Source organism: Bison bison, unplaced genomic scaffold, assembly GCF_000754665.1.
Source record: "Bison bison bison isolate TAMUID 2011002044 unplaced genomic scaffold, Bison_UMD1.0 scf7180017864203, whole genome shotgun sequence".
Classification (NCBI taxonomy): domain Eukaryota; kingdom Metazoa; phylum Chordata; class Mammalia; order Artiodactyla; family Bovidae; genus Bison; species Bison bison.
In genome coordinates this window covers 4525554-4539423 of record NW_011494775.1, presented here as the reverse complement: position 1 = coordinate 4539423, position 13870 = coordinate 4525554, and the positions used below count along the sequence as shown (strand labels likewise).

General features: G+C 37.4%; 1 protein-coding gene across 2 annotated transcripts in view; it reads right to left on the bottom strand.

Moving 5' to 3' along the window:
- CDKL3 (cyclin-dependent kinase-like 3) overlaps window positions 1-13870 on the bottom strand; it is a 31242-nt gene that overhangs the window by 10858 nt on the left and 6514 nt on the right. For both annotated transcript variants that reach the window (XM_010844515.1, XM_010844516.1), the window contains exons 3-5: window positions 5766-5944; window positions 4430-4542; window positions 2939-3078 (exon numbers count right to left, since the gene is read on the bottom strand). In XM_010844515.1, coding sequence (XP_010842817.1) covers window positions 2939-3078; window positions 4430-4542; window positions 5766-5944 — 432 coding nt within the window. The remainder of the gene's footprint in view (window positions 1-2938; window positions 3079-4429; window positions 4543-5765; window positions 5945-13870) is intronic.

Sequence of the window (13870 nt, the reverse complement as noted above, 5' to 3'; positions counted from 1 at the left end):
TGTCCCTTGCAAAATAAAAACGCACACCTACACAAAGACTTAGAAGTGAATGTCAACAGCGATTTTACTTGTAGTAGCCAAAAAGAGAAAACAACCCAAAACAGGGAAACAGATTTTTTTTAAAAATTGTGATATGTTCATACATGGAATATTACTCAGCAATCAAAAGGAATAAACTACTGATACACACAAAAACATGAACTGAATCTCTAGACTATAACGCTGAGTTAAAAAAGACTGACATAAAAGGGTATATACACTGTTTGATTCCATTTACAGACTATTCTAGAAAATACAAACTATAGTGGAAAATAAATCAGTGGTTATTTAGGGACAGGAATGAAGGGAAAAATGGATGACAAAAGGATGCAAGGACATTTTGGGAAGTGATGGAAATTTTAGGTATGTTGATTGTAGTGGTGGTTTCACAGGTATGTATACATTTACCAAAACTCATCAAATTGTACATCTGAAATCATGTAGCTTACTGTATAGAAATTATACCATTATAATATTGTTTAAAATTTTTAAACCTATGAAAAAAAATACATGCTCTACACCAGGTATAAAGATGTATTTTAGGAAATTCTTTGGCGGTCCAGTGGTTAGGACTCAGCGCTTTCACTGCCAGGGCCCAGGTTCAATCACTGGTTGGGGAACTAAGATCCCACAAGCTGCATGGTGTGACCAAAAAAAAAGATGTATTTGAATGTTGTAATACTCAAAATTGTACTTGTAATAGAATAAGGAGAGAAATCAGTGAAATACAAATATACCTCAGCATGTATAAGCAATCTATGATAAATGTGGCATTCCAAATCACTGGATTATTCAAGTTGAAAAAAGTATTTAGAACATATAAAACAGGACACTAATATGATTATTTGGCAAGTCAATGTAAAAGTATACTTTAAATCACAAATAGTTTAAGGATTCTTAAATAAGAACTACAAATGACCAATTAATGTCAGTAACATGTCCAACTTCCCTGTAATGAAGAAAGCGCAATTTTTAAAAATATACTTTATTTCTAGTTAATTAAGTTGCAAATATTTTTAATATATAATATTCAATGTTAGACTGAGAATAGAGATTTATACCCAATGCTACTTGGGTATAAATCTATAAAATCTTTCTGGAGGGAAAAATAGCTAGGTATGCCAAAAGTCCTAACAAGTATAAACCCTTTGGCCTACCAGTCACACTTCTAGGAATTTATCCCAAGCAAATAATACCACAAGTTCATACAGACATATAAAAGATGTCTACTGTAGCATCTTTACCAGCAAGGGAAAAAACCTGAAACCTAATGTCCAAAATTTCAAGATAAACTATAGTATAGTCATACAATGAAACACTATGCAAGCACTAAAATTATGACACAGCTCCATATTTACTGACATGGCAGTATGCTTAAACTATAATGCTAAGTGAAAATAAACAGGTTACATAGCAGTGTGTAAAGTAAGACAGGGCTTCCCAGGTGGCTCAGTGGTAAAGAAACCGCCTGCCAATGCAGCAGATGCGGGTTCCATCCCTGAGTGGGGAAGATCCCCTCAAGAAGGAAATGGCAATGCACTCCTGTATTCTTGCCTGGGAAATCCCATAGACAGAGGAGCCTGGAGGGCTACAGCTCATGGGGTCACAAAAGAGTCAAACACAACTTAGTGACTAAACCACAATAAAGTATGACACCTTTTAAAAAGCATAAACAGTTATGCATGTATTTGGTTGGGAAAAGTATATAAACCAAAACATCAACAGTAATTTTTCCTGGATTGTGGGGGTTGGGAAAATGTTAACTTCTCTATCAAGTATTCTGTTATGATCATTATGTATTCTTTGTAAAATCAAAACTATGACATGAAAAAAAAGAAATTAAAGTGGAAAATGTAGCAAAAAAAAACTGATCCTTTAATAAACTCTAGTTCTTTACAGTTACCAAAGAAACAACTTTCTTCCTTTGATAAGTCTTTAGATGTTACATGTCATGTTTTGTTTTATCTAAAAGACAGCAACAACAGTTAACATTAACAACATTTGTTGACAGCTTATTCAAGGCTCTGTGCTAAGAAGGTTTCTACCATTAACTCATTTTATCCTCCAGCTCCAGAAAATAAATATTGTTAATGTTTTTTATAACTCAGTAAACTGAGGCATGGAGATTGACTTGCTCAAGTTTATGGAGCTAATTAGTAACAGAGCTGGGTTTTAAAGAAAGTTCATGTGAATTCAGAGCCCCCTCTCATAAACACCATGCTATACTTGCTTTGAAGTTAGATTACCACTTTTTTTAAGGGCTGTACATTAGAAGTAAGACAAGTTCATTGACCCTGGGAAAGAAAATTGGCTGGGAAGAGAAAATAAACAGAAGCAAGTAGCTCTCTCACTTCTTGAATTCTATTCTAAGTATGCTGGTATATTTATTATGCAGTTCAAAATAAAATTTAAATTTTAAACTAATTTAAAAGTGCTATATGTTTTTGTTTTCTCCAACTCAACCTGAATTTTGGCACTGGTATATCCTCAAACAACATTACAACTATAGCTGCCAATGCCTTGACATACCTTAGAATATCACTGTACAAGGAAGAAATCTCTTGGGTAGACTGCTGGGAAGACTGGCTATTAAGAGGTGTTGATCAACATGGTAAGTCCTTAACATTTTCCAGTTTATCCTTAAAAATTTCCAGTTTATCAATAAAATTGGAATTAACAAAAAAGAATAGACCGGATTATCCCAGGGGCCTTTCAGTTCTAACAGGCTGTGACTTTTAACTTCTCTGAACTAAAGACATAAACACAGAAGAATATAGTAACTTTGAACAGTTAATATTACTCCATGAATCCTTTTGGAATGTCATTAAAGTCATATCTTAAAACTGTATTATAATTTATGCAAATTTCCAAGAAATAAGTCCTTAATCTCTTAACATACATGAACTATGTCAGCCAACAATCCATTTAGCTTTGGGTATTTTTTTCTTGCACTTCTGGGATGTTGAACTTGAGGAAGGACCACCCCAGCAAAAATGGGACTCTTGGAAAAGATATTCTGCAAGTGAGGTGTCAAATTGCCTGAAAAGAGAAAAAAATACATACATAAGAAAACAGGGATATTATTCTACAATCAAAATAATCAAATTGTTATATGGTCTGCATCAAATTACTAAAAGAAAGAATAACAATTAAGTTCTCTCAATTTTTAAAAATTGAACAAGAAACTATCTTCTGAATATAGCATAAGGAACTATCTTCTGAATATAGCATAAAAAAGTGAGTTCCCCAGTAATCTGTTGATAGGACATAGGCAGTAGAGAATAAAAAACCACAGGTGCATTTTCTTTTTTCAAAATACAAGACATAATATATAATGCTTACATTCAAAGTTTTACGTATTTCTATAAGGGTATCAAAATGGTTTATCTAGCAAGTGTTCATCAGCAAAGTCTTATTCAAAACAGCTAAAATACTAAAATTATATAGAAATAAAAATATTGTAAAGAAAAAACAAGGCTATAGATTAGTAGCAGAATGTAGAGAACTATAAATAGGAGTGGAAAGAGCTAAGTTCTACCACTAGTTTTGTTCTTAACTAGTTCTGTGACCTTGGGCAAATCTTCCCTTTCTGTATCTTGGTTTAAATGATCCCATCATCTCTAGAGTTCTCTCACCATTAATCTCATAACCAGAATTTTAAATATGACAGAAAAGAGTATGATGCTTTAAGGGTGTGAACTGTATCTTTAACCAATATTTATCCAGATTCACAGATTTTAGAGTTGTTCAAAGTACCTACCTCATGATCCTGTAATTCTATGTTTATGTATAGCTTTCTCATCACAAAATAGGTTGCTCAAGCTCCTCAATCAGAAATATATCTTTGAAACTCCATGAGCAACACTAACCATGAAAATGTTTGGGTAGTCAAAGCAGATCATCAAATAATTCAGCTATCATCAAACATATTTTTGAATAAGATATTTAGCTATCTGCTTATCTATTGTGGTTAATAAAAGTTTTCTTAGTAAACAACTGGTTTTCTATTTCCAAGCACTTTAAAAGAGCATCAAAATCAAAATCAATTCTATTATTTAAAAGTCCTCTTTGAAAGAAGAAAATATTTGTAGAAGTCAAAATTTTATAACAACTTTCAGACAAACTGAAGTAGGTTCCTATTTTACTATTTTTCTTAGTATCAACCATCAACATGGTACAGCTATTTGCATCCAGGCAAAAAAATATATTATTTTCAAAAACAGAATTTTTCTACATTTTTTTCTATCAGCCCAAAGCATCCATCTACTTTCATCTATCAAAACAGTATGCTTCCTTATTCTTATAAAGATAGACTAAATTTGAAAATCAAGCAGAATTTATCTGAAAACACTTATTTAGGCATTTAACAGTACATTTCAGTAATACCTACCTACTTTTAAAACAATTTTATGAAGTAAATCCAAATCAGAGCTGCTAGGAAGATAGGGATTTCCAGTGGCCATCTCAATGATCATACAGCCCAGAGCCCAGATATCCACAGGTCTGAAACAGACAAGAATAAATCACTCTTTCATGGAGAAATATATAAAACATCTTTTCTTAAAAACCCTTTTTTGGCCATGCTGTGCAACTTGCAGGATCTTAGTTACCCAACCAGTGATTGAACCTATGTCCATAACCTTATCTTACACCACTTATAAAAATTGACTCAAAATGGATGGAAGACATAAATCTAAGAACTAGAACTACAAACCTCTTAAAACAGAGGCCTTTCACAGTCTTGGACTTGGCAAAACCAAAAGCATAAAAACAGACAGAATGAACTTCATCGAAATTAAAACTTCTGTTTCTCAAATGACACACACCATCAAGAAAATCAAGAGACAACTAAATAAGAGAAAATATCTGCAAATAAGTATCTGATAAGGAATTTATATCTAGATATACAAAGAATTCTTACAATTTAATAATAAAAAGCTAGTCCAATTTAAGAAAGGGCTAAGGATCTGAATAGAAATTTCTCCAAGGAAGATATATAAATGGTCAATAAGCACATAAAAAAAATCAACAATGAAGTCCAAAAATCATTAGTTATCAAGGAAATGGAAATCAAACCCATAAGGAGATACCACTTTACACCTATAAGGATAACTAGAATCCAAAAGTCAGATAATAACAAGTGCTGGTGAGGATACAGAGGAATTTGTAACCCTCACACTCTTGATGGTGTCTTTACATTCTTCAAGATTCATTATTTGTTTATTAGATTGTTGTTTCCTATACTATTTTTACTGATTCACAACAGACTGAGGCCTTTCTACTTTTTGAAATATCTAGTACAATTTAAAAATTATTATTTGTCAGTGTTTGCAAAGACTTTGCCATACTCAGGAACTAGGAAACTTGTGATAACACTGGCAGAGTAGATTTTAAAATGTCTGCAGAATCTAGAGTCTACAGAGAAGCAAGGAGGCCACTCTGTAAAGGGTGGGGCACAGCTTAAGGCAAGCATGGATGGCAGCCTGAGAGATTTCTGCATAAGTTTCCTGGGGCTGGGGCCACTCAGCTCCAAGGGGCAAGTGTGGCAACATCAACAGCAGCAGGATAGATGTCTAGGGTCTCTCTGCTCTATTTGGGGGTGTCCCTTTTCTCTCCCAAGCCCAGATGCAGAAGGCAGAGTTTGTCAGTAGTTCAGGTGACAGATAACACCGAGGGAAAAAAGAGATGGCTAGGAAAGGCCAGGCAGGATCCCCAAGTATACATACTTTCCATAAGAGGTATCTTTTAATACTAATTCTGGAGCTCTATACCAGCGTGTAGCCACATAGTCCGTATAAACATCTCCAGGAGCTGCTAGCGTTCGTGCAAAACCAAAATCACAGAGTTTAGTAATTCCTGATTGGGATACTAAAATATTCTCAGGTTTTATATCTCGATGAATGATCTAAAAAACAAACAGAAGATGTAATACATTGAAATGAGATTTCATTATCTAGAACATTTCTCAACAATTAAGAGAAAATCTAGCTAATTAAGATAGTAAAGTTATTTTCTTACCACATGCAAAGGATTAACTACACAGTGCAAAAATATGTAACTATAAATAGTTGTGTGTGTGTACTCAGTTGTGTCTGACTCTTTGTGCCCCACTGACTGTAGCTCACTAAGCTCTTCTGTGCACGGTATTTTCCAGGCAAGAATACTGTAGTGGGTTGCCATTTTCTACTCCAGGGGATCGTCCCAACCCCTTGAAAAGATAATAATGAAGGTAATACTGAAAAGATAAATCACATTCCTAAAAGAAAAAGTAATAAAAAAGAACTTAATGGAAAAAGTTTAACTTTCCATTAACCCCATGTCACACTTCAGGTACTGCCCCTTGTCTCATTTCCTTCATAGCTAAACTTCTTGAAAACATTATTTTTACTTATTCACTTTCTGATCACTCATTCACTGCTCAAGTGGAAGGTGAGCAATCTTGTCTTCTGCTCCCCCATTCAAACTGCCCTAGCAACTCTATTCAATGCTCTGCGGAGACCTAAATGGGAAGGAAATCAAAAAATGTGGGAATATATATATATATATATATATGACTCACTTTGCTGTGCAGCAGAAACTAACACAATTTAAAACAACTATTTGCTTAGTCCCCTAGTTGTGTCCAACTCTCTGTGACCCAAATGGACTGTAGGACACCAGGTTCCTCTGTCCAGGGAACTTTCCAGGCAAGAATATGGGAGTGGGGAGCCATTTTCTACTCCAGGGGATCTTTCTGACCCAGGGATCAAACCCGCATCTCTTACATCTCCTGCATTGGTAGGTGGATTCTTTACCAACTGTGCCACCTGGGAAGCTCGCAAAACAACTATATTCCAATAAAAAATAATTTAAAAAAGTGTCCAGGCCAAAGTCATCAACAACTTCATTGTTGCTACATCCAACAGACACCCCTCAATACATATCTTGCCAGATGTGAAGTGAAAATTGCTCAGTCGTGACCTACTCTTTGTGACCCTCATGGACTATATATAGTCCATGGAATTCTCTAGGCCAGAATACTGGAACTGGTAGCCGCTGTTCCCTTCTCCAGGGGCTCTTTGTAACCCAGGGATCGAACACAGGTTTCCTGCATTGCAGGCAATTCTTTATCAGCTGAGCCACCAGGGAAGCCCTCACTAGACATCTTAGTGTAAAAATATAGGCAACCACTCCATTCCTGACTTCTGGGACCAGTTTCCTCCAATGGCAGTTTCTTTTTCTCTGTCTGTAAATGTAGGGTTCTGGTCTTAGGCTTCTCTTCTCATGCATCTTGTTTCTTGCACAATCTCATCTACTTTTTTTTTTTTTAGCACTTTCTTTACTTGGTTATGGGAATACCATATTCTTTTGGGCTTCTTCCCACCTATGGCTGTTTCATCTCAATCTCACCTACTCTTACAGGCCTTAGTGACTATCTATATACTAATGATTTCCATATTTCTATCTCTAACCAAGATATTTCTCTTGGTTTCCATAAGAAGAAGAAGCCTGCAAGAAGTCCCATAAGGCTGACCCACACACTCCCACAAACTCAGATAATTAAAAACTAAATGGACTATCTTCTCCCCAAAACCCATTTGTTCTTAAGAGTCCTTTAGCTCAGTGAATGGAACCAACATTGACCTCAAGGCTCAAGCCAGAAATCAAGGCACATTTCTCCCTCAGGTCCCATATTCTCTCCATCCACTTCTCTCCCTAGTTCAAGTTCCCTCAGCTCTCTCATCAAAATTACCTTACTAAATGGTTTCCCTGAATTCCCTCTGATCCCCTCCCATTCATTGCCCACAATGAAATCTGAGTATTATTTTAAAATCATGTGTATGATTATGTCACTCCTTCAAGGATTCCCCATGCCATAGGACAAATCTGAAGCTACATAAAATGGCTGGTAAGGACTTACAGGATTTGGCCTCTGCTCACATTCTCAGCTGTTCTTCCCTAGCCTATAGAATATTAGTTTCCCAATTTTCCAGGTTTGTGTCATCATTTGCATTTGCTAATGCTGTTCCAGCCGCCTAGAACACTGCCTCGCCAACTATTTCCTTATGTCTCAGCTGAGATGTCTGCAATAGAGGTTCCTTTTACATATTATTCTACATTTCCTCCTTCACAGTTATTTGTCGTGCTTTATTATTATTTGCCTATTTACTTGTCATTCCCATTGGACAGTAAGTTCCATGAGGGTAAGATGTGTATCTGTTTTGTTGAGGCTATATCCCCCATGCCCAGTACAGTGCCTGAAACAAAGAAGGCGTTTAAAAACTTTATCAATGTATTAAGCATACTCTCATCACCAGCAAAGTATCATAGCACAAGTGAAAATATCTTGGTGACAGAATTCTGGGATCTTTCCTTTTTTATATAACTTATTGCTATAAGCTTTTGGGTTTAGCTTTTGTTCTGCCTCAAGTCTTCCTCCTAATTGGCCAAATAATTATCTTAGGGTAATGAATCAGCTTAAAGGCACCATCTGTAAAACTTTGTTAGTCCCTCTTTACTTTCACAACTTTTACTGAGTGACTACTACATGCCAGGTACTATACCAAGATCTGAGAATATAACATGAGCAAAAGTAGACATGGAAAAGCACTTTAAAATATCACTTTACATATTCTGCCTACTACACAGCCGTGACCCTCCTCCTCAGTACTCTGCTGCTGCTGAGTCACTTCAGTCGTGTCCAACTCTCTGCAACCCCATGGACGGCAGCCCACCAGATGCCCCATCTTTGGGATTCTCCAGGCAAGAACACTGGAGTGGGTTGCCATTTCCTTCTCCAATGCATGAAAGTGAAAAGTGAAACTGAAGTTGCTCAGTCATGTCCGACCCTCAGCAACCCCACGGACCACAGCCTTCTAGGCTCCTCCATCCATGGGATTCTCCAGGCAAGAGTACTGGAGTGGGGTGCCATTGCTCTCTCCTCCTCAGTACTCTAAACATGCATAAAGATACACTCAGTTGACACCCTAATATGTTCACTCTATTTAACAGTTAACACCCTGACTACATGCAGAATTTTGTTATCTTTGAGAATCAAGCACTCTCTGAATTCCAACTTCTAAAATTCTGTTTTAACAACATCCTCTTTGGTCTTTCACAATCACACTGAGACCTCTATAAACAGTATTTCTATGTGTTTAGATTTTCTCTAATTTTTCTCATCAATGTTTAATAGTTTTCAGTGTATAGGTCTTATTTTCTCTAAGTATTTTCTTTTTTGATGTTATTACAATGGTATTTTTAATTCAGTTTCTGAGTTTGCTAATACACAGAAATACAAATAATTTTGGTATATTGATCTTCTATCCTACAATCTTAATAAACTTACAGCTTAGTTCTTTTTTTAAAAAATATTTTTATTTATTTATTTGGCTAGTTGTGGTATGTGGGATTTTGTTTCCAGACCAGGAATGGAACCCGTGCCCCCTGCATTGGAAGCATGGAATCTTAACCACTGGACCACCAGGGAAATCCCAAACTTACAGCTTAGTTCTTTTAACTTTACTGTAGATTCCATAAAATTTTCTACAGAAATGATCATGTCATTGGTGAATAAAGACAGTTTTACTGCTCAAAAAAAAAAAAAAAAGAGAGAGAGATACGACTTCACATCCACTGGAATAGTGATAATCAAAAGACAATAACAATACTGGGAGGACACAGAAAAACGGATACATTGTTGGTGGAGATATAAAATGGTATAGCCACTTTGGCCAGTTTCTTCAAAAAGTGAAAACATAACCTCACCATATGATCCACTGGTATTCTTGAGTTATCCTATTTCTATTCCCTACTCCCCAGTTCCTGGTAGCATGGTAGACCAACACCCCCCAAATCATGCTGAAAACTAGCAGCCTAGTAGCCACCAGAGGAAGCTGTATCTCCTAGCTATAGCGTTGGATCTCCTCCAAAGCCCCATTCCCAGGTAACAGTCATTATCTAACATGTCTGTCAGATTACTGGAATACTCCACCAGAAGTTTTGTCTTCACTGACCTAACTCAGAGCTCGCCCAGGGCAAAGGGCCTTTGTCAGAAACAATTAGCAGCTACTAAATAACATTACTGGAGAAGGCAATGGCAGCCCACTCCAGTGTTCCTGCCTGGAGAATCCCAGGGACAGAGGAGCCTGGTAGGCTGCCGTCTATGGGGTTGCACAGAGATGGACATGACTGAAGCAACTTAGCAGCAGCAGCAAATAACATTATAGCCACCTGAGGGAGCTATAACAGGACAAACAACAAGCTGACCAAAATACTTAATTAAAAAGAGAGGCTGGGAGTGAGATGTCCATAAAAGATCTGCAAAGTTCCAACATATTACTGAGAATCATGAAGGGTACATGTCCAGCTGTGCACACACTAGGAAAGACCTGAGATTGTCCCTAAGCTCTCAAGTCTGGTGGAATTTAGGTTCTACACAAGCAAGAAGGGCTAAGTTGTAAACTTTCTGCCTAAACACTGAAGAAATGCCCCAACACAGAGAGAGAAGGAGCCCTCAGTAAATACCCAGTAAATATGGCTGAGAGATTTATTAGTTTCAAGAATTTAAGGAAATCTCTGTTCAAACATTAGCTGACCAGTAAGCTAACTGAGCAGAGATTTCAGTGGTCATACATGACAAACAATACAGACTTCACAAATTAGTTCAGGAAAATAACTAACAAACAGTTACAACTGAAAACCTTGAGACATAGGAAATTCTGATCTCCAGATTGCCACAATGTATTATTTTACATGTCCAGTTCTCAACAAAAAATTACAAAATTTCCAAGAAAATTCCCCAAAAAAGGTGTGCAAAGAAAGATATATGGCCATGCATAAGGGGAAAAAGCAGTCAATAAGAAGCTTTGCCTCAAGAAGCCCAGATATAACCTGCAAGAAAAAGACTATTCAGTTCATTTCAGTTCAGTCGCTCAGTCATGTTCGACTCTTTGTGACCCCATGAACTGCAGCATGCCAGGCCTCCCTGTCCGTCACCAACTCCCGGAGTTTACCCAAACTTATGTCCATCGAGTCGGTGATGCCATTCAACCATCTCATCCTCTGTCGTCCCCTTCTCCTGCCCTCAATCTTTTCCACCATCAGGATCTTTTCCAATGAGTCAGCTCTTCGCATCAGGTGGCCAAAGCATTGGAGTTTCAGCTTCAACATCAGCCCTACCAATGAACACCCAGGACTGATCTCCTTTAGGATGGACTGGTTGGATCTCCTTGCAGTCCAAGGGACTCTCAAGAGTCTTCTCCAACACCACAGTTCAAAAGCATCAATTCTTCTGTGCTCAGCTTTCTTTATAGTCCAACTCTCACATCCATACATGACCACTGGAAAAATCACAGCCTTGACTAGACGGACCTTTGTTGGCAAAATAATGTCTCTGCTTTTTAATATGTTGTCTAGGTTGGTTGTAACTTTCCTTCCAAGGAGTAAGCATCTTTTAATTTCATGGCTGCAGTCACCATCTGCAGTGATTTTGGAGCCTCCAAAAATAAAGTCAGCCACTCTGTCCACTGTTTCCCCATCTACTTGCCATGAAGTGATGGGACTGGATGCCATGATCTTAGTTTTCTGAATGTTGAGCTTTAAGCCAACTTTTTCACTCTCCTCTTTCACTTTTATCAAGAAGCTCTTTAGTTCTTCTTCACTTTCTGCCATAAGGGTGGTTTCATCAGCATATCTGAGGTTATTGATATTTCTCCCGGCAATCTTGATTCCAGCTTGTGCTTCTTCCAGTCCAGCATTTCTCATGATATACTCTGCATATAAGATAAATAAGCAGGGTAACAATATACAGCCTTGACGTACTCCTTTTCCTATTTGGAACTAGTCTGTTGTTCCATGTCCAGTTCTAACTGTTGCTTTCTGACCTGCATACAGGTTTCTCAAGAGGCAGGTCAGGTGGTCTGCTATTCCCATTTCCTTCAGAATTTTCCACAGTTTATTGTGATCCACACAGTCAAAGGCTTTGGCGTAGTCAATAAAGCAGAAATAGATGTTTTTCTGGAACTCTCTTGCTTTTTCAACGATCCAATGGATGCTGGCAATTTGTTCTCTGGTGCCTCTGCCTTTTCTAAAACCAGCTTGAACATCTGGAAGTTCATGGTTCATGTTGCTGAAGCCTGGCTTGGAGAATTTTGAGCATTACTTTACTAGTGTGTGAGATGAGTACAATTGTGTGGTAGTTTGAGCATTCTTTGGCATTGCCTTTCTTTGGGATTGGAATGACAACTGACCTTTTCCAGTCCTTTGGCCACTGCTGAGTTTTCCAAATTTGCTGGCATATTGAGTGCAGCACTTTCACAGCATCATCTTTTAGGATTTGGAATAGCTCAACTGGGATTCCATCACCTCCACCAGCTTTACTCGTAGTAATGCTTTCTAAGGCCCACTTGACTTCACATTCCAGGATGTCTGGCTCTAGGTCAGTGATCACACCATCATGATTATCTGGGTCATGAAGATCTTTTTTGTACAGTTCTTCTGTATATTCTTGGCACCTCTTCTTAATATCTTCTGCTTCTGTTAGGTCCATACCATTTCTGTCCTTTATTGAGCCCATCTTTGCATGAAATGCTCCCTTGATATCTCTAATTTTCTTGAAGAGATCTCTAGTCTTTCCCATTTTATTGTTTTCCTCTATTTCTTTGCACTGATCGCTAAGGAAGGCTTTCTTATCTCTCCTTGCTTTTGTTTGGAACTTTGCATTCAAATGGGTATATCTTTCCTTTTCTCCTTTGCTTTTCATTTCTCTCCTTTTCACAGCTATTTGTAAGGCCTCCTCAGACAGCCATTTTACTTTTTTGCATTTATTTTTCTTGGACATGGTCTTGATCCCTGTCTCCTGTACAATGTCATGAACCTCTGTTCATGTCCATAGTTCATCAGATACTCTATCAGATTTAGTCCCTTAAATCTATTTCTCACTTCCACTGTATAATCATAAGGGTTTTGATTTAGGTCATACCTGAATGGTTTAGTGGTTTTCCCGACTTTCTTCAATTTAAGTCTTAATCTGGCACTAAAGATCTCATGATCTGAGCCACAGTCAGCCCCGGGTCTTGTTTTTGCTGACTGTATACAGCTTCTCCATCTTTGGCTGCAAAGAATATATTCAATCTGATTTCGGTGTTGGCCATCTGGTGATGTCCATGTGTAGAGTCTTCTCTTGCGTTGTTTAAATATGTTCAAGATAAAAGGAAACCATATCTAAAGAACTAAAGAAAAGTATCAACAGAATGTCTCACCAAATAAAGGATATCAATAAAGAGAAAGAAATGATTTAAAAAAACCAAGCAGAGGGGGAAAAAAACAGTATTAAGAAAGCAGAAAGGCAACCCAAAAGAGAAAATAATAGCAAACCATGTATCTGATAAGGATCTACTATCCAAAATATAGAAAATACAACTTGACAATAGAAAGACAAATAACCCAATTTAAAAATGGGCAGAGAACTTGAATAAACATTTCTTCAAAAATAAACAAATATAAACTTATTTTGCTTTAGATATGACATCAAAAGCAAAAGCAATCAAAGAAAGATGTTCAGTCATGTGCAACTCTGCAACTCCGTGGACTGTAGCCCACCGGGCTCCTCTGTCCATGGGATTTCCCAGGCAAGCATACTGGAGTGGGTTGCCATTTCCTTCTCCAGACCTTTCCGACAACCCAGGGACTGAGCCCAGGTCTCTTGTGTCTTCTGCATTGGCAGACGAATTCTTTACCACTAGTGCCATCTGGGAAGCCCAGACAAATTGGACTCCATCGTATCTGGAGACAAAAATGCCTTTTCTGAATTTTTCATTTAAGTGGAATTTATACTTACGTGTTTTTTGCA